The 19,761-nt window shown below is 51.9% G+C and overlaps 2 protein-coding genes and 1 long non-coding RNA gene across 3 annotated transcripts in view; 2 read left to right on the plus strand and 1 right to left on the minus strand.

Annotated features, from left to right (window-relative positions):
• Nectin1 (nectin cell adhesion molecule 1) overlaps positions 1 to 18,523 on the plus strand; it is a 101,444-nt gene extending 82,921 nt beyond the window's left edge. Inside the window, exons 6-10 of the mRNA XM_074066539.1 lie at positions 3,489 to 3,636; positions 4,999 to 5,074; positions 5,524 to 5,622; positions 12,494 to 12,673; positions 17,180 to 18,523. Of these exons, the coding sequence (XP_073922640.1) occupies positions 3,489 to 3,636; positions 4,999 to 5,074; positions 5,524 to 5,622; positions 12,494 to 12,634 (464 nt within the window). The 3' untranslated portion in view covers positions 12,635 to 12,673; positions 17,180 to 18,523. The remainder of the gene's footprint in view (positions 1 to 3,488; positions 3,637 to 4,998; positions 5,075 to 5,523; positions 5,623 to 12,493; positions 12,674 to 17,179) is intronic.
• On the plus strand, positions 519 to 1,186 carry LOC109676721 (peptidyl-prolyl cis-trans isomerase A-like). The gene is made up of 2 exons (XM_020153009.2): positions 519 to 839; positions 1,055 to 1,186. The coding sequence occupies exons 1-2, from the start codon at positions 519 to 521 to the stop codon at positions 1,184 to 1,186; spliced, it is 453 nt and encodes a 150-aa protein (XP_020008598.1).
• Positions 8,044 to 19,761, minus strand: part of LOC141420890 (uncharacterized) — a 36,713-nt gene continuing 24,995 nt past the window's right edge. Inside the window, exons 3-4 of the long non-coding RNA XR_012445600.1 lie at positions 14,492 to 14,609; positions 8,044 to 8,249 (exon numbers count right to left, since the gene is read on the minus strand). This is a non-coding gene — a long non-coding RNA (uncharacterized lncRNA). The remainder of the gene's footprint in view (positions 8,250 to 14,491; positions 14,610 to 19,761) is intronic.

Consider the following 19,761-nt stretch of genomic DNA (forward strand, 5'->3'; position numbering starts at 1 on the left):
CTAGTTAGACAGGCACCCATAATCTATAGACAAGACAATATAGGAGGGTGTCAGGGAGGAGGAGAGCCACTGCAGTGGAGGAGGCTGGGTTGGCCTGGGAGAGGGGTCGAAGAGAGGTCCTCACAGAGAGCCCTGAGCAAGAGAGAAAGCTGCAAGTGCCCAGGCTGACTCTGGAGTGGCAGGCAGGGGAGAGCAGCCCTTCAGCCACCACCAAGACCTGTTGTTAAGGGGCCTCAAAATCCTTGACCTGGGAACCATGCTGAGCACCATGAGTTCTTGGAGGATTGTAAGTAAGGCAGTAGCCTTATGGGAATTGTAGTTCAGGAAGATCAGTTAAGATGCAACATGGAGAATAGCTCAGAGGGGACAGATATGGAAAGTGAGGCTGGTTAGGCTGTGGCAGTAGCTTAGGTGACCATGGTGGCAATGGAGATGGGAACTGTTCAGGAGGTAGGAGATACTGAAGGAGACTATGGAGCACTTTGCAGACTCTGTGGCTCCACATAGCCACCTGCATCATGGTCAACCTCACGGTGTTCTTCCATATTACCATCGATGGTGAGCCCTTGGGCTGCATCACCTTCATGCTTTTTGCAGACAACTTTCATGCTCTGAGCACTAGAGAGAAAGGACTTGGTTTTAAGGGTCCTTGCTTTCACAGAATTATTCTAGGGTTCATGTGCCAGGGTGGTGACTACACACACCACAACAGCAATGGCTGCAAATCCATCTACAGAGACAAATTTGGTGATGACAACATCATCGTGAAGTATATGCATCCTGGCATTTTGTCCATGGCAATTGCTGGACAAAATATAAACAGTGGCCAGGCACCAGTGGCTCACACCTGTAATCCTAGCTACTCGGGAGGCTGAGATCAGGAGGATTGTGGTTCCAGGCCACCTTAAGTTTGAAAAACCTCATCTCCAAAATAACCAGAGCAAAATGGACTGGAGGTCCAGCAGGCGCTCCAGCTCCTGCTTTGCAAGTGAAAAGCCCTGAGTTTAAACCCCAGGCCTACCAAAAAACAAGCAAACAAAAACCCCACAAACAGTGCCCAGATGGTGAGCGTGCAGTCTTTGGGATGATGAAGGAGGGCATGAATATCGTGGAAGCTATGGAGGGGTTTGGGTCCAGGAATGGCAAGATCAGCAAGACCACGATTGCTGACTGTGGACAACTCTAATACATTTGGCTTGCATTTATTGTAACCACCAGACCATTTCTTCTTCTTCTTCTTCTTCTTTCTTCTTCTTTCTTCTTCTTTCTTCTTCTTTCTTCTTCTTCTTCTTCTTCTTCTTCTTCTTCTTCTTCCTCCTCCTCCTCCTCTTCCTCCTCCTCCTCCTCTTCCTCCTCCTCCTCCTCCTCCTCCTCCTCCTTCTCCTTCTCCCTTTTCTTCTTCTTCTTCTTCTTCTTCTTCTTCTTCTTCTTCTTCTTCTTCTTCTTCTTCTTCTTCTTCTTCCTTCTTCCTTCTTCCTTCTTCCTTCTTCTTCTTCTTCTTCTTCTTCTTCTTCTTCTTTTCTTTTTCTTTTTTTTTTGATGCTGGGGTTTGAACTCAGGGCCTCACGCTTGCTAGGCAGACACTCTACAACTTGATTCACTCCATCATCCTTTTTTTGTGTACCTATCTCAGGTACTTTTGAGATAGTCTTATGAACTACTTGCCCAAGTTGCCTTTGACCCACCATCCTCCTGATCTCTGCCTCCTGAGTAGCCAGGATTATAGCCACCAATACTTAGCTAGACCATTTCTGCACCCCATCTGTTCTCAATCTGCCATAATCTTCGTGCTCTCACTGCAGTCCTCTGGGTCCCATCTTTTCCTTATTCCCCTCCAAGTCTAACTGGATTGCAGAGTTAGACTGCAATCACAGTGCCTATGCCTCCTGTGCCTCCTGCCTCTCTGTGTGCAAGAACAGAGCCAGGACACTGCAAATGCTCTGTATGTGCACATCTGCTGAACTGAAAGGGGAAGCAGAGCAGGAGGGTATCAGGAGCAGAGCAGGAAGGTACAGAAGAGCGCCACTTGTGCCAAGATGCCAGGATTTAGAGAAGGAGTTGTAGTATGCCAGTCCAAGATGTCTTTGAACAAAAGACACAATGCTGGAGCAAGGGGTCTGAGGAGGAGCATTCGGTATCTGAGTCTCTGGGATAAACACACACATATACATACAGCCCAGTCCCTGGGACCATGATTCTCGCATAGGGCTGCCCTCCAGTAGATACTGTTCTCCCAATGGGGATACAGCCCAATGGCTGTGGATGGATGGAGGGATGCTAAGACCAGAGCCTTTGCTGAGAGAGGCTAGGGCCAGAGAGGGTCTGCAGATTCCCTGGGAGCCAAGCTGTGTTTGGGTCCCTGCCAGATACCTCCTCCTTCAGGGCATTGAGAGAGAGAGAGAGAGAGAGAGAGAGAGAGAGAGAGAGAGAAATGCTTGTCAATCCACTTTAGGAAAATTGGCTCCATGATGTTTATTGCAAACTGCAATTTAGCATCTCTATTCAGGTCCCTTCCATGTTTAATTATATATAAATGGTGGTGGGGAGGAAGCAGAGAAAGGAGTACATGTGATTCACTCCCCAGTCCCTTCCTCTTTGGGTGCTGGAAAGATCAGAGTTAAGAAATGGAACCTAGCAGAGGGAGGGACACAAAAGGCTTGGGACTCTTGGTGGCTTCCCATACCCAGCCTGGATAGGCAGAAAGTCCCTGGCCACAGGATAGACTGGTGGCCTCACTCAGACTGCAAAGTAAACTCTGCAAACTCTAACAAACCTCCTGGGCCCCTTTCTGTCTGAGGCCCAGAGAGGTTGGGTGCTTGCCCCGCCATAGAGCAGGTTGAGAGGGGCTACCCAACACCCACACCCTGCTTTCCTCCTCCCAGAGGGTCAAGTGGGTCCAGACAGAGGGTGGGCTCAGCCCCCGCACCTTAAGCTATAGTCCTCTAGGGTTTCAGCCTCTCCTAACTGAAGACTCAGTTTCCCCTGGGAGCCCCCAGGTACCCCTTCCCCATCCAATCTCATAGCTTCCTTCTTGCCCTCATCCTTTCCAGAGCCAGGAGGGCAAAGCTCCATTAGTTAATTTGCTTGTTTAATTAGGTGGGGAGGGGAAGGAAATTAAACTCCTCAACAGGGATCTTCCCTGCAAGGCCAGAAATAGGATGAGGGGAAGGAGAACCCTATCTCTAAGTGCTCTCAGCCCATCCTGGGTCCCCCCACCCCACCACCATGCCCCAGATCCCAGATCAGAGCAGGGTCTGTGGTTCAGCCCTGAGAGTCAGAGGATAAGACTCCATCCCCCTAACTGGACAGCCAGCCCCTCCTAGAAGTGGAGCACAGTAAGGATTGGGGTACTCCTGCCTCAGAATCTGATTCTCTTTTCTCTTTTTCTGCCCACTTCACTGACTCCCTGGCTCGCGAGTCTCCTCCCACCCACCCCCTCTCTCTCTCTCTCTTTCTCTCATTTCTCATCCTTGGTCTCTTGGTTCCAGAAAAGCCCATACCCCAAGGGGACCCAGGAAGTGTGGCCAGGCTCCTGGGGGGCACAGTGGCCATGGTCCTCATCCTTAGCGTGGCTCTCTCCATCTTCTTGCTGTACCGCCGGCAGCAGAAGAGCCAGCAGGGGGTGGACACTGACGGGTGAGTGTTGGCAAACCTATCCCTCTGTCTATACCCACAGGTCCCTGTACCCTGAACACCTGAACTTGCAGAAGCTCAGAGCCCTCCAGTGCTTCCTCACCCTCCTGGGAAGGGGTGGCATCAGGCAGGAAGAGCTAAACCCAGAAGGGTGTGGCTGGGGAAAAGCTGCTGCCCTAGGTGTCTTCACTATGCCACAAAGATGCGTTTTAGCCTCACAGCAGCTCGAAGAAGTAGGTGCACGATTATAATTCATGATTCACAGATGAGGAAACTGCAGCACAGAGGCTAAATAACTGGCCCAATTTTACCTTCTCCCACTACTGACGAGGGGTGAGGGCAAGCTGGGGGCCAAAGAGGCAAGTGAAGCACTAAGGCAAAGTTTATGGATGAGCCAAAAAACCTCAGTCATAACCATAAGTAATATTTTAATTTTTTTTTTTTTGAGGCTGAGTTTCGCTACATAGCCTAGGTTGGCCTTGAACTCTCGTTTTGTTTTGGTTGGTTTTTTTGTGTGTGTGATACTTGAGTTTGAACTCAGGGCCTACATCTTGAGCCACTCCAACAGTCCTTTTTTTGTGAAGGGTTTTTTGGTCTTGCACACTATTTGCCCCGCTGACTTCAAACCACGATCCTCTTGATCTCTGCTTCCTGAGTAGCTAGGATTACAGGTGTGAGCCACCAGCACCCAACATGGCCTTGAAGTCCTGGCACAACCCCTCCTGCTGAGATGATAGGCATGCACCACAATGCCTGGTTAATGCAACATTTTTTTAAAAATCAAAATGAATATAAAAAAGTCCATAATGAACAAAATATCAACATTTTAAATAAAGACAGAATTAGAATTACTGATTTTTCTTTTTGCCTCAGGCTCCATTGTGGCTCAGCGTGCCTCTTTTACTGATCCTGTCCTTACTTAAAATGTTATTTTGCTCATCATGGATTTTTGCATTAGTTTTCATTGAAAATATTCCATTAAATATTATTTACCATGATGGATGGGATTTTTGGTGCCCCATATTTTGTACCTGACCCTGGATTTTCCACTGTCCCTGGGAGCCTCTAGATTATCCACTGTCCCTGGGAACTAAAAAACCTGAGACTGCCATGATTCCTAAACTGGACAGGCTGGCCTGGGCTGGAGCAAAGACACCTGGGAAAGATGGATAGGCCACCCTCAGCCTCTGACCCACCATGCTAAGTAACCACATCCCAAGCTCTGACCACTCAGGGGACTACCTGGGAACAGAGTCTATTATCATGACTAGGGCTCAGAATCCAGTAACAACAGTCAGGAGGCCTGACTGGGCAGAGACCACATGTGATCCCTGTGCTGAGCTCCCCCTCATTGTGTTCCCCCAGGACTGATCTGTCTCCCTCCCAGAAGCTGGAGCCTTCTCCTGATAGGCAGAGCCAACTTACACCTGAGGACATCCAGGTGGGCCTTGGGCACCAGAGAACAAGATCCCTAGACTCAGGGGGTACAGTATTAAAAATGGCAGATGGTCCTAAGGAAGATGGCCAACCAGAAGACAAGGCCATCACAAATCCATGGAATCCATGGACCAGCTCCCACAAAGCCAAATCCAGTCCTTCCCTGACCACTCCCAAAAGGTGACAAACAATTGGACTCTCCTACCCAGTGCCTTTCAATCCCTTCATTCATTTAAAAAACATTCACTAAACATCTATAAGGTGCTTGGTTCTATGCTGGTCCCTCGTAAAGGCAGCAAAGCTAAAAGTCCCCAGTGCACTTAGGGCCTCCCAGACAGCTGCCATTGTGGTGGGCTGGGAACCAGGAGGAGAGTCCCAATCAAGCTGGGATGGCAGAGGGTAATCTGGAGTAGTCATCAAAGGTCTGTGCAGCACTGTCTCTTTCTCTTCCAGAGTCTCCACCTGGAACCTGGGATGTGGCCACAGCAGGAAGAAGAACTACATCACCCTCCCTACTATGACCTGGGGGTCTCCCCCTCCTATCAGCCCTTGGTAAGGACAGCTGACCTTGAGGACAGTGCCCCTAGCCCAGCTCTCTTTTCTGGCCACAAGCCCAGCTGTTTTAGAGGGAAAGAGAACAAATGAAGCTGAGGAGGCCGGAGCAGGCAACGTAAGAGGCCCACCCAAGGGGGGATCCTTGGCTCTCAGATACCGGTGGGCAAAGGGGGTTGCTGCGTGTAGACAGATTGGTGAGGAGATGGGACTTCCAAGGAGACCAGCTTGATGCCCAGGTTTTTAATATACTCCCAGCTCGGTACCTTGTTGTACCTCGGTCCCTAGTCATGCCACAAACACCAGAAAGCCAGCCACAGCTCCTCCTCCTGGCTTCCCTCCCTGCTGCTTGCAGGGCCAGTATCCATTTGAATGACTGCCACCTCTGCCCATGCCCAGCTCCTTTCAGCAGACTTGGGGGCTGGGGTAGTACCCACATGGTGCCAGCCCAGAGCCCCAGGCCAGAGCGCCTGGGCCCAAAGATAACACCCTCTCTTCTGGCACTGGTGGGCTAACCAGGCCTTTGTCTCCTCAGCACAACTGTCCTGCCTCTTGGCTGGAAGTGCCAATGCAGGCCTATTGTAGGTGCCAAATCCTGCCCCGAGAGAGGTGGCATTCCCTTCCAGGGTGCAGGGCCCAGAAGACTAGCTCAGCTTCCACCTTCTGATACAATGCAAGGGGCAAAAGACCACCAAATGGTCAGACGTGGAAGTAAGTTCACTGTGGTCATGAAACCCACTCCTCAGACAGCAGCTGGTCCACTTCTCTACAATTCACCCTATCAGAGGGTGCACTGCTGGCCCAGTCTGTACCAGGGGGCCCTGCCATCTCCAACAAAAGGGATTATAGTGACAGTGCAGAGTACTTTCTGCATGCTAGGCCCCTTGCTAGTTGCTTTCCAAACACAATTCCATTTAATTTCACAACAATCTATGTGATAGCCCTTTTGTTGCTCATTCGATAGATGAAGAAACTGAGGCTCAATGACCTTGTGAGTCATTGAGTAAATGACCAGTGACCCACTGAGTAAATGGAAAAAACATAGTTCAAGCCACATGTCCTCTGGCTCCCATGTCCAGGCACGAAGTGTATAGCAGTCACTGTGCTGACCAGATGTGTAGCAAGTGGAGGAAGACTAAGGAGCCAGGAGCAGGGCTGGAGAAGCCTCAGATGGGCAGCTCTGCTGGTGTAGAGCCATTTACAGCCTCCTGTGTGTCACCAAAGGGCCCGTATCTGCTACCTGGCTGCCCCTCAGCTCCAGGAACCCAGAGAGCCAGCAAGGTAGCCTTGAAAGGGGATGAGGCAGGATGGAGTAGAGACCCACTACTTCTAGAAAATAGAAAGCCATGTCCCTTCCAGGATTTGTGAGATTATCCTTCTCCCTCATTCTCCAGTCAGGAGTCCACCACTTCCCCCATCAGAGCTGTGGGGGAAGGTGAAGGAAGGGTGGGAGTCTGAGACATGGAGGGAGAAAATGATGGAAGTTAGCAATTTGGAAAGCCATGGAAGACTCCAGTGGGACCCCCTGTCGAGTGGGCTCAGGCTCAGCATAAAAATCGCTGTGATAAAGCAAGACAGCTGCAGCCAGCCCTAATCCCAGCCCCCAAGCTCTCCCCACCCCAACAAGAACATCTCCGTTTTTCTCTCTGACTGCTGCTCCTTCAGCCTGGCATACCCTGGGGACACAGGAGGAAAGAGGCCATGCCCGGCAGTTTCAGTTCAAGAACACAGCACCCATGCCTCAGTCTCCTCAACCTACTTTTCTTCCCCTGCTCTCTTTTCTCATACACACACCACACCCTGGCCCATGGCTTGGACTCTCCCTCCTTCCAAATAGCCAGCTCTTCCCCGCTCTGCTCAAGTTGGGTTAATGGAATCCCTAGATGTGCTTAACTATTCAAGAGTCTCTTGGGACAAAAAGCAGACGGAGCCACCTGCACCCAGCCATGAACAGAAGGGATCAGGGAATGGGGCAAGGAGGGTGTCTCCTGTGTCCTGCATGAGCCCAAGAGCAGTGTGACAAGTGTGTCTGGGTGGATAGACACTTGTAAGAATGGCTTGTGGAGTGGTGTGCGCGGGTTCCTAGGGGAAGGAAACTGGCATCCTGGGGAAACCCATTGTTATTATTGTTATTATACCAAGAGAAGTATAATTCCTTTAGGCTTACAGAGCAATTACTGGGCCAGCAAAGGATTTATCCCCAGTACTCTGGTTTGTTGTCAGTGCAGCTTGTATACAAGTCACATTATTGATGTTGTCATCAATTCTCCTCAACAAGTAGAGAAACCTAGTGAGGCAAAGAGCATGTACCATTCTCCAAGGCAGAGCTAGGGGAGAAGAGAGGGGCAGCTGCAAAGGCTGTGGCAGAGAGCTGGGAGGGACAGCAACTTGAGGCTCATCCAAGTTTAGTAGCCCCAGACTGAGTAATCCCAGGCTCTGCTCTCTGTGTGGACCAAATCCACACTGCATGCACACCCACGGGTGCTAACTAAGGCTGTGGCACTCACCTCCATGTCTGCCAAGGTTTCTGGGCTAGAAGTCCACTCAAGGGTGCAGGTACAATTTGGAGAACTGGGTGGACCTAGGCTAGATGTTCAGGAGGACTTCAGAGGATCCAAGGCTGACGTCTAGGAGAGGAAGAAGAGGAGACATCACCTTACTTTTAAGGAGAGGGGCTTCCATCTCCTCAGCCTGGTGAGCCCAGACTACAAGCAGAAGACTCCACCTTTGGAGGGATTGGGTTCTGAAGCCATTATGTCAACTGAGGCCCGCTAGAAGCAGGCACAAGGTGAGATTCGACAGGCAAGAGTCACTGGGGGACATCTTTGAAGGGTACGAGGGAGGAAGAGGAAGCAGGGAGAACTTTAGACCACAATGCTGCCCTGCTACCCATGAAAGGAGAGGGAGTTGGAGGAGAGTGACTAGGAGCCTCAGGATTGCAGGAGATTGGCCAGGCAGTAGAGAATCCTTGGGCCATCACTGCCATTCAAGGGCTCCCATATCCCACAGGAATGCAGCTACATCAACTCACCATGGTCAGTCAGTAGTCAGGAGCAGTCTGGGCACATGTGGCCCAGCATATAGACTGGTAGGTCCAGACAGTAGTAGATAGGGGTGCAGTTAACCACGCTCCCACTACAGGAGATATGAGGTGTGCATGTACAAGGCTGCCACAGACCATCCTGACAATAATACATGGAGTTTCTTGTCCATCCAGGTTCAGGGAGCAACCCTGCCATGACTCAGTGGGCCTCCCTTCCTGAGGGATGGAGACCTTATGTATGGTAGACCTTAGGACCACAATCAGTACTCACCTCCTCCTTTTCATGTTCGTTAACTCTGCTTGCTCAGTGACCTCCTCAGCAGGTCTTGGTGGCTAAGCTGGAGTGTCCCAAACTCCATTCCTGAAGGCTCAGAGTCCTTGACAACATGTGCCTCTCATGCAGACTTGGTCAAGTACACCAAGTGTGGGTTCTACACATACCCCTTCCCTATTGAGTAGCAATCGTCAGACCTCCTCCTGACGATCAGTCAATTATCCCTGTCACACGTGCCTGCTAGTTCCTGAATACACAGAGTCCAAGTGATCAGGCAGCAGCCCTAGGCTCTGGTTCAGAGATCCTCTGCCCTGCAGAGCCCAGAGTTGCAGGAATGGAAGCACAAAGTCCCTCACTGAGTCACTGGGAGTGATGGAAAGTCAATTCTGCTGGCTTTCATTCTTTGGTTCCGAGACCCGCACATTCTTAACATTTAGAGGCCTTTCAAAGTACTGCCACCAACCTGGTCCTGCAGCTGTCGTTGAGAAAACTTCTCTAGCAGTCAGTTTGCCCTATCCTCTGGGGTCCTTATCAGGATGTTGAATCCCATCTTCTTAGAAAGTGTCCCCAAGTCAATAAAGTCTTGCTTATCCAGTCTTTTTTCTGGCCCCTTTAAACCCTTAAAATGTAACCAAAGTGAGGCATGGGATCATGTGTATTTAATTCTAGCTACTTGGGAGGCTGAAGCAGGAGGAGCCCAAATTGAAAGCCAGCCTGAGCTGCATAGCAAGACCCTGTCTCGAAAAAGCAAAAAAAACCCTTAGCATAAAATCCAAAAATTCAACCTGGGAGCGCTCATCTAGCCTGGGCTGGTACCTTTGAGCTAATTCCTGCCATTCCTTACTCAGGCCTTACAGGTCCCAGCTGGGCTATGATTTCATCTTGATAATGACCTGCAGCCAGGGTAGAATTGGAGCGCCTGCAGCCTGAAGGGGAGGGGTCTCTGCAATGTCTTCCAGCACAGGGTGGTGGTAGCCCACCCTAGGGAAGAAAGGACCACCTCCACCTGCTCTGAGGAACCCATCCTCAGTGGTCTCTATCCATTTGCCCTCACCTCAGTTTCAGAGCTCCAGGTTTTCCCCAGCAGAAAGTTAGCACAGCAAGCCTGCTGGCTGAGCCCCTGTGGAGCTCTGGTTCCTTCTCTCAAATCCTGTCTGCTCCTCAGCTGCAGCCTCCCTGCTGCAAGAGATGGGGCCTCTTTGGAAGCTTCCAGAAGCTCTCATACTGAGCTATCACTGTTGGTGGGCCTCACTGTATATTCATGTATCTGGTGCCCACATGACTTCACCTCTGCTGTCCCCACAGGCAAAGATCCCCACAGGCATCTTTTTCAAATACCTGCCTCTCAGGGATACCTGAGAGTGTCCCTCCACCTTGTTTTCCCAGATCACTGTTGGTGACACCTTCAGCGACTAGGCCAGGGACTCTGTGTCCTGCCTTCCCACTGAGGGTAGGGCCTTTCTTGCCGGCTCATGGTGAGCGAGCCAGACCTGATCTCTGTTTCACCATTTGCACCTGTTTTCTTTCTCAGGCCACTCTGGGTATCAACCAGCAGGAGTCACAGGTCACTACTATCTATCCATCTGAGATAGATTGTGTGAAGACCAAAGGCAGTGTGCCCAGGGCTCCCTGGGTAGCCCCATATCCTTGGGATCTATAGAATGAACTGGGGAAACCCCCTCTCCACACCCGGATGAGATGTTCCCAAGCCACCTTTTGTCACCCCCAATTGCTCAGACTTCATTAGGGGCCAGAGCCAAGGTCAGCCCCTGCCGATGGCACTGGTTGGGAAGGACCTACAGAGAGAAGTTCACTGGACACCAGCAGTCTCTAGGCACACAGTCTCCGTGGACCTGTGGAGTTTGGGTAGCCCCAGGACACCCTTGGCCTCCCAACTACCTAAGCACCCATCCATGGCATCCTCACAGTGATGGACAGTACAAGAGGGGTGTCTGCTCAGTCCTGCCTCACCACTGGTGTATGAATGAAGACATGGTCCATGTTTCCAATCCCTGCTTCTGCAGGATGGTTCCACACCACCCAGAATGGCAGTCACTCTGAAGGCACTTCTTGCCTCTCCAGCCATGGGGACAAGCAAGTCTACACTGCCTCCTGGGGGCCTCTGGCTTTTAGCAGCTCCTGTCCACACCTGTTCACATACTGCCCTGATTGCTTTGGCTCCTCTTTCCCATCCCAGCCATCCTCCAGGCCCTCAGGCTATGGGTTGGGACCCAGACCTCCTTTCTATCCAGCCCCTTCCTCTTCCTTCTGTCTCTAGCCTCTTGCACACCAACTTCCTCCCAGGTCTCCTTCCTTTTGGAAAAGAGGTGTCCCCTCCACCCCCTACTCCAGACAGCCAAGGGAGAAGGCATCAAGGTGTGACTCTTGTGAGAAATCAAGAGCTAATTATACTAATCTTAGCCCTGCCATGTGTCTTTGACCTCCATCATTGGAGTTGCTGGAGGGCAACTGAAATCAGGACACTAGGCCTTGCATACTACACAGACAACCCAACTAAGAGTGGGCAACAGCCTCAGGCCAGCCTGTGGGATCTACGTTAGTATGGAGCCCTTGTCCTGCCCTTGGTCTTCTGCCCTTCTGGCTTGGGAGACTCCAGCTGTCCCTCAGCCCTGCCCTGTGGACAGGACATTCTTTCTATCTGAGGAGGAGGAGGTAGTGAAAAAAGATCCAGAGATAAGCACTGAAAGGGTCATCAAGCCAGCCTCATGTTCAGCTGGAGGGGAAACCAAGGCCCTAGGAAGGAGAAGGCCTTGGCATAGCCCCAGAATGAGTTATCAGAAGTGCTAATTCCAAGCCTTAGCAAGGACAGCCTCTCCCTTTCAACTTATTGTAATAATTTCCAAATCAAACTAAAAGCCCAAATAATGCAATGCCATGAATAGCCCGGGGTGGGAGTTAGAGAGCCCTATGCTTTAACGGATAATGCTCATAAATTTTATTCTCAGTGTTATAAATGAAAAACGATGCTTGGATGGGTTGAAAAATCTGCCTGACATGTCACAGCAAGTGGCCCCGCTAAAATCCAAAGCCAGCCCCTCACTCCACGTTCCACTTAATGCTTTCCTCCCCTGTTCTGCTAAAAACTTCTGTAACCCTGAGCACCCCGCATGATCCCTCTCTGGGCATGTCTTTCCCCTCTGCAAAATGAGAGGTGGACCTAAATCATCTCAGAGAAAAGCACAGTGAAGCCAGGAGCGGGACCCACCCAGCCTCTGACCACCTGTGCCCCTTAGAGACACAGCTTAGAAGAGCACGTAAATGCCTCAAGGCACATTTTTGTAAACACCTCTTCCAAACCTTTGCTTTCTCCATTGTCATTGATGAATTGGTTTTCTGATTCTCTCTCCCCCTCACCCCCCAATATTCCACCCCTCCCTGTCTCCCTCTATTCCCACTGCACACCCAACCCCCCTGCACACACACCTCACCCCAATGCCTGGCCCTGGGCTGTCTCCACCTGGGCCTGTCCCCTGTCCCCACACCCCACCCTGCATCCCTTCCCACCATCTCTTCCTCCTCTGCTTCATTCCTAGGGTTCTGGTCTAAAAGACACTGATGTCTACTATGCAGAGCTGGATACCTCAGCCCTCGAACTTGTGCCAGGGCCACGGACCACCATCCCAGGGCCAGGAGAAGTTGTGGAATATGCCACCATCCAGTTGACCTCATCCTAGTGTGTGACCCCTAGCTACCCACTCTGCTCTGGATGACAGGTACAGCCTGCCCATACCCTCTGCTCTGCCAGCCCCTCACCCTTCCCAGCAGTACCTGTGCCCAGCTGTGTGGAGGGTTGGAGGGGTGCATAGCTGGGCCTCCAAAATAGAGGGGGTCAGGGGCTAGGCAGATGCAGAACAAGGACTCAGACCAGGAGCCCAAAGGTCTGAAATGCAGTCCCATTCCTGGCACCAACTAATATTGCCTTGAGCACAACATCTTCCCTCTGCCTGAGCCTCATTTTCCCCACCTGTGAAATGAGGCGTCCATACCCAGTGATCTCCAAGCTACTTCCTGTTCCAGCAGTCCTCTTTTATAATCATGGCTCCCAGAAGCTGCCTCATTCCCTGCATCACAGGCAGCTCCTCAGCCCGCACCAGACATCTGGACACTCCACTTAACTTTCTTACCAAGAGGTCCCCAGGAGCAAGGCTGCATGCCCACATTTCCCCTTGACCCTCCCTTGGCCCAGCTGAACAGTAAAATCCAACCTTTATGGAGCACCTCTGGTTCAAGGAGGTCCTTGGCCTCAAGGGATTCCCAGCAAGGTGGATAGCTCAGGACCCCTAAGTCCAAGGGCTAAAGGGGAGCCAATGAGCTCTGCAGGGGGTGGGGGCTGGGCTGGGCCCTGAAAGATACTGTGAGTTACAAGGAAGCTACAAAACAAAAAAATCCAGACATTTGGCTCAGGGAGATGCCAAGATCAGAGGGGCTTCAGCACACACATGCCCTCCCTGGTGGGGAGATAGGAAGCTAAAGGCCCATCCAACCAAGCCACTGGACTGGCAGGGCTGGGCTTAGGCCGCAGGGCCCACCCTCCAGCTGCAGATGAGGCCCCTGACCTGGAGGCCTTGTCCTTGGGCTGGTTTGAGGGGTGCGCAGGTAGGAGGGAAGAGAAGGATAGGATGAAGGAGTTAGGACTGGCCAGGAGTGACATTCAGTGTGCAGTGTGAGAGAGTCCTGCAGATCTGGCAGCTTGGCAGGTCCAGTGAAGGCTGGTGCAACGGGGGTGTCCCCAAGAGAGGCTTCTCTAGAGACCCCTGAAGAAAGTTCTCCTTCCCAGGAGCCAGCTGGGTTCCAAGACCCACAAACAGCCAGGACTCTCTCACCAGGAAGCGATGCCGCGGGCTCCAGGGAGGGGCTGGGTGCCCAACTGTTTTCCCTGGTTCCCTGACCTCCCTGTCTCCCACAAACTGGGCCATAGCAGCTTCTTGTGAGGTCTGGCTCAGGGGGAGGCCCAACAGCAGGAGGCTCAGGGTAGGGGAGACAGGCTGGGGTGGGGGGCAGAAAAAAGCATTAATCCCATAAATCCTAATTTGGATACCCTCCCGGCCCTCTGAAGTTTGTGGGGCCGGAGTGGTATAATCCTGGGCGCTCCTGGCAGACACCCAGGAAAGGGCTGGATTCTATTTGCCTCCTTCACTGGCTTTCCCTTGCCAAACACACCCATCCTCAGCAGAGCCAGGGGCCCTCTGTTTGGGTTCAGAGTCTGGGGGACTGGACCAAGGTACCCAGGACAGGGAGGAGCTACAAGGAACTGGTGAGGGACCTGGGGATGTGGGGAGTGGAGAATGTGAGAGGTAGAGGGGTAAAGGGAGCCGCTGAGTTGAGAATTAGCCCCATCTGCCCAGGGCCCCTTCCCACCACATGTTCTCATGTGTCTGCCTGGGCAGCCCCACAGGAGGATCTTGGGTGTCAGACAGGAACAGGTGCACGGCCACATAGGCAGGCTCTCCCCCATCCTTCTCTGTCCCCTTGATTGGGATATAGGCCTGGGCCATAGACCCCCAATAGAAGTCCCAGTGTGAGTTCCTTACCTTCCCCTCACCCATCTCTGTGGCCATTTGATGCCTTCCATGAGGCCTCGTTGGAGCCCCTGGACCACTTAACACCAACAAGCAGCCCAGGCAGAACCAGCCAGACACAGCCATCTCCCTGGGGAGAGAAGGAGGAATTTGAGGCTGGGAGCAGTGGGTGAGGTGAGGTGAGGGAGCAGGGGCTATGCTAACTACATGCTCACCCCAGAGCCCCAACTCCTGGTCAGAAGATGTGCAAAGCTGGGCCCCACAGCCAGTGGTCCCAGGCTTCTCTCCCCATGCCCCCCTTGCACCACCCAGCCCTCTTCCCTTCGTTCCCTGTTGGAATGGCCCATTTCCCTCAGCACTGCCTTCTTCCAGAGCCAATTTCCCACCAGCCTCTCTCTCTCCCTCTCCCCAGCTGCTTGGCTTCCCTGCTCTCCTCACACATCTGTTTCTCTCTCCTGGTCCACCCCTGCCCCCCTTCTCTCTCTCTCTCTCTCTCTCTCTGGCTCCCTGCCCTTTCATCTCCCCTGTCCCCTCACACTCTCCCAACTGAAGCTGCTGCTTCCAGAGCCAGGACTTCAAAAGGAAGATCAAAGCTGGGCTCCCCCATCAAAGACCGGGCGCTGCCAGGAGCACCCCCATCAGACTGTAACTCTCCCTGACAGGCCAGGGTCCTGCATCCCGGCACCCTGGGAAGTACATTCTCAGCCAGAGCCTCGGTGCTAGAGAGGTGGCTATGGTTGTGGAAAGCTTCCTGTACTGGGATTCAGAGAACCGGCTGGAAAGCTGATACAGCCAACCCCTTCCGGGGCTAAGTGACATTGGACGAGTCACTGAACCTCCTGGACCCAGTTACATGATGTTTTAAATCGGGCTATCATTGAATTTACAGAATTGTTGAGTGCATGAAAGGAGTGAATAGAGGTAAAGCGTCTAGGATTATGTCCGTCTTAGAGTAAGTGCTCAATACATTGTTGCTGTCAACATTACTGCTGTGACAAAGTTCTCTGGCATTGTAGTTCAGAGGGATGAGAGTGAAGGTGCCCAGGAGGTATGCCTGATGCTATCCTGGAGGACAGGGCCCAAACGTCCCTGGTTCTAGGCAGCCACTTCAAAATCCCCCATCATCCCTAACAGACACTCAGCTCCATCCCCAGCTGGGCTTCCTGAGCCTCTAGTACCTTGTCCTCCCTACAGCCTTTGGTCCTTGGGGAGAAAGGCATCAGGATGGGGTGGGAGGTGGGACTGAGAGACCAAGACTGCATTTATGAAATTTTTCTTGACTTGACTGAGCCCCTAAGCCTCCTGATGCTTATCTACTCATTTGTAAAATAACGGCTGACTGTCTCAAATCCTCCTTAGGAAGCAGACTCTGCACACAGTATAATTTTGAAGAACTCAAGCTAGAATTCCAGGACCTCAGAGGTGGGGCAGGAATGAGAGACAGGTGCTGAGTTTCAGTCGGTACCACTTTACATCATGGGCAGAAGCAGCCTGGAGGACTCTATGGTCCTGTTTTACTAAGCAAGTGACCAAGGCGCCAAAGTCACAAATACAGTATGGCAGGACTGTTCTTTCCATATTGTAAAGAGGCATGTGGACAGACACTCAGGACCAAAGCACATCCAAGGCTCCATGCTGCCAGCCTGCCCCGAAGCCTGGGGCCCGTCTGCCCTCTTCTGGGATCCTCCTGATCAGCTAGGATTACAGGTGTGAGCCACTGGCACCCAGCAAGTCATTTAATTTTAACTTCAATAGAGACACATGACCACAGGCAGCCATACTGGGCCGCACAGTTAGAGGCACCCCACACACCTGGCCTCTGTCCACTCCTCACAGACAGCCATGGATATTTTTGATGCAGGACCATGGAAAATATTGGGTGGTGTGATGAGTAAGAAAAATTCCTGCCTCCTGAATTTCCCAGCCCAGGGAAGCCTCCCCTGAGCCCCTGAGGTGACCAAGCACAAAGCAGTGCTGGGCAAGCCCTGCCCTGAGACTTGAGCTGCCCCGGTTTAGAATGTGCAGGCTGGGGCCATACAGGCCTGTGCTGCCAAACCAGCCCTTTGTAGGAAATTCCCTTCCCTTCCTGGGGGTGGCTTTTCCTCCTGGGCCCCCCTTGCCTCCTCAGGTGGTCTTCTTTCTCTCCAGACCTGGAGGTAGGAAGGCCCAGACTCACCTCTGCGAGGGCCTTGGGAATCTAATGACTTGTCTTATGTCCAACCTCCTGGGAAGCCAGGAGTCACACAGGCCAGTCAGGTGGGATGGAAAACTGGGAGACATCCCTAGAGCCAGCAGACATGTCCATTTGTTAGGTCAAGGCTCTCTGGCTAGGCTGTCTTTAGAAGGTAGGGCAGAGGCCTTTCTCCTGGGTGCCAGTCAGGCCCTGGGAAACAGCAGCTGGGGTGGGCAGGGCTCCCCCTGCTGGCAAGGCCAGGAAACTCACCCAGCCTACACACAGAGCAGACCCTCTTCCTCCCCATCCCCAAGTGAGCTCCCCCAAGGAACTGTCTTGGGACTTCAGGTGGAGGTGGTCAACCTCCAGAGCCTGTGGAGGGGGGAGATTGACCACCACCTTCCAGCACCATGGAGACAATGTCACGGACTGAGATGAGCTGTGAGGATGCATAGCTAGGAGTGCCTGGAGCGTGGGAGGCATCTGCCGTCCCCATGTTCTCCTCTTCCTCTCCTCTCTTTCCCTAGGACTCCAGGATGAAAGTCCCCACCCAGGACCTCTGAGCTGATGCCTGGGAGGACTGCTGCCCGGAGCTGGCTGCCCACCCGTGCCTGGGGCCACTGCTTCCATCCACCTTCCACTGGCCTCCCTAGGCCCTCCATGGGGAAGACACTGTCCCTCTTACACACACACCCTGTGTGGGCCAACCCGGGAAAGAAGCTCATCAACACCCCAGTTCCTCCACCAGACCTCAGTGCTTTGCCCCCACTTCCCTCCAGCCACGCACAGGTGGACCATGGGTATGAGGTCTGTGGTGAGCATAGGTCTCGGTGAGAGAGGGTGGGCATACCAATCACGTACCAAGGTGAACTCCCACCAACACCTGTTCCCCATCTTCTCATGGAAACTCCCAGACTCCCTGTCAACCTCCCAGGCTCAGCACCCACTGCTCTGAGCCTGAGACCCTGCTCTCCTCTGTGGGAATCTGAGCTTTGTGGTGGCTCCCCCAACTCTCCAGCACCCCCAAATCACCTTGGGACTCAAAACTCCATCTTCCTTCTCCCCCATCTCTGGCACCTGGGCAGAACCCCCCCTGCAGGGGCTCATCGGTATGGGCCAGTTCACAGCTTCTGCTAGCCCTCAGAGCCTGGGACACCTCAGTCTGGCCACATCTCTTTGCCCATCTTAGAACTCAGGAGGTCCAGGAGGCCTAGGGGCTCCCAGTTGTTAGCGCCTCCTCCTTCTAGGGGCTATGAAGCTTCTAGGCCTGTCTTGGTCCAATCTGTTCTCTTCTGAGTGGAAGAGAACCAACCCAGGAAGTCATAAAGAAAGACTCCCATCTGCCATTGGCCCCAAACCTTCAGGCCTAGCACAGGGTGTGTCTCCTAACATGTGTCATGTGTCATTGGCGGAGAGAGTCCTGGAACACCTGGGCCTGCCCTGAAAGGTTGCCATATTCCCTCACTTTTTCATGTCTGCCCATAGACCAACTCCTTTGCCGTGGGCCAAGAAGGGACCAAAGGATGCAGGGAGGAGACCAGACCTGCACAGGTGGGGAGCAAGAATGAGTGGGGAGCAGGAATGAGCTGCCTTTCAGGCAGCTGAAGGAAGCACCATGTCCTAGAAAGGATAAACCTCATCTCCCAAGTTCCTAGTCCCATCGAGGGCCCCTGGGACTGAGAGACTCCAGCCATGCCCCTGCCAACCAGAGCTCAGTGCAGTTCCCAAGTCAGAGCCATAGGCCAGCCACAAAAGATGTGCAGAAGACACAAAGTGCCCATCCCTCCTCATACACGAGCAAACCTAGACTGAGGTCTGAACCCTGGAAACAGACAGGCCCAGCGCAGGTCTGTTGACGTCACTTTGAATAAAGGAGGCTGGATGAGCAACACAATCAGTATATCCTGTCTTCCGCAAGGTCTTTGTCCCAGTGGGGACAAAAAAGAGAAACGTGGGCTCCACAGTGCAGAGAGGTGGACTCAGAATGTCTGTTCACTGGTGCAGGGAGGTTCTTAGTGCCAGGTGGCCAAGCTTTCTTCTTGGCCTAGCACCTCTCAAATTTCTTATTATTTCCTTGAATGAAGAAATTGTGCTGGCCTGGCACTAGTGGCTCACGCCTATAATCCTAGCTACTCAGGAGGCAGAGATCAGGAGGATCATGGTTTGAAGCTAGCCCAGGAAAATAGATCTGTGAGACCTAATCTCGAAAAACCCTTCACAAAAAAGGGCTGGTGAAATGGCTCAAGCTGTAGGCCCTGAGTTCAAGCCCCAGTACCACAAGAAAAAAAAAAAAGGAAAAGAAAAAGAAATTGTGTTGACTGGGTAAAGAGATAGAAGAGTTAGGAATATTTTGTGTAGTTAAATTGGAAAATATGTGTAAGAAATGAAAGGTTAGATGAAAACCAAAAATCAATAAGTGAAATGTAACAGAGAGGAATGTCAGGTCTTGTCTTTAGGTTCGAAATGTAGTCACAAACATTTAGGATTAGAGATCCCTGGTTTAGTTGAAGTTCATGTAAACTATTTCGTTGTCCTCATGTTTAAAATTAGTTAACAACTTTTGGGGTTTGCTTAAAATGATAGACGCATCCAGGCATGGTAGTGTATACCTGTAATCCCAGCTTTTAGGAGGCTGAAGCAGGACTGAAAGTTCCAGGCCAGCCTGGACTACATAAGGGAAGTACCCTGTCACACACACACACACACACACAATAAATGCAACCCAAAAGCTGATTCACTTAGCTAGTCAATGAATTACATTGTTTCCAGTTTGTTTGTGTGTGTGTTTATTTTGTTTTGCTTTTACACATTTCTACTCAAATGTAGCCTCAACCTGTCCATTTCACCTTCAGATTGCCTACCCTCATGTTCACAAGATAGCTGCCACAATTCCAGATATCACATCTCCAGGCACAAATTTCTAATAGCTTTTTCTTCTGTCTCTTTTAAAAAAAAACTTTTCCAGAAGCTTCCTTCCACTTCATTAGCTACAGTCATGTCATGTACCCATGCCCTTGACCTGAGTCATTCACTGGGAAGGGAAATAAGGCCACCACAACTCTAGATCAGTTATATGCTACCCCCAGCACAGGGAGAAGCGTAGATATTT

This window comes from Castor canadensis, chromosome 2, assembly GCF_047511655.1.
Source record: "Castor canadensis chromosome 2, mCasCan1.hap1v2, whole genome shotgun sequence".
In the NCBI taxonomy this organism is placed as follows: Eukaryota; Metazoa; Chordata; class Mammalia; order Rodentia; family Castoridae; genus Castor; species Castor canadensis.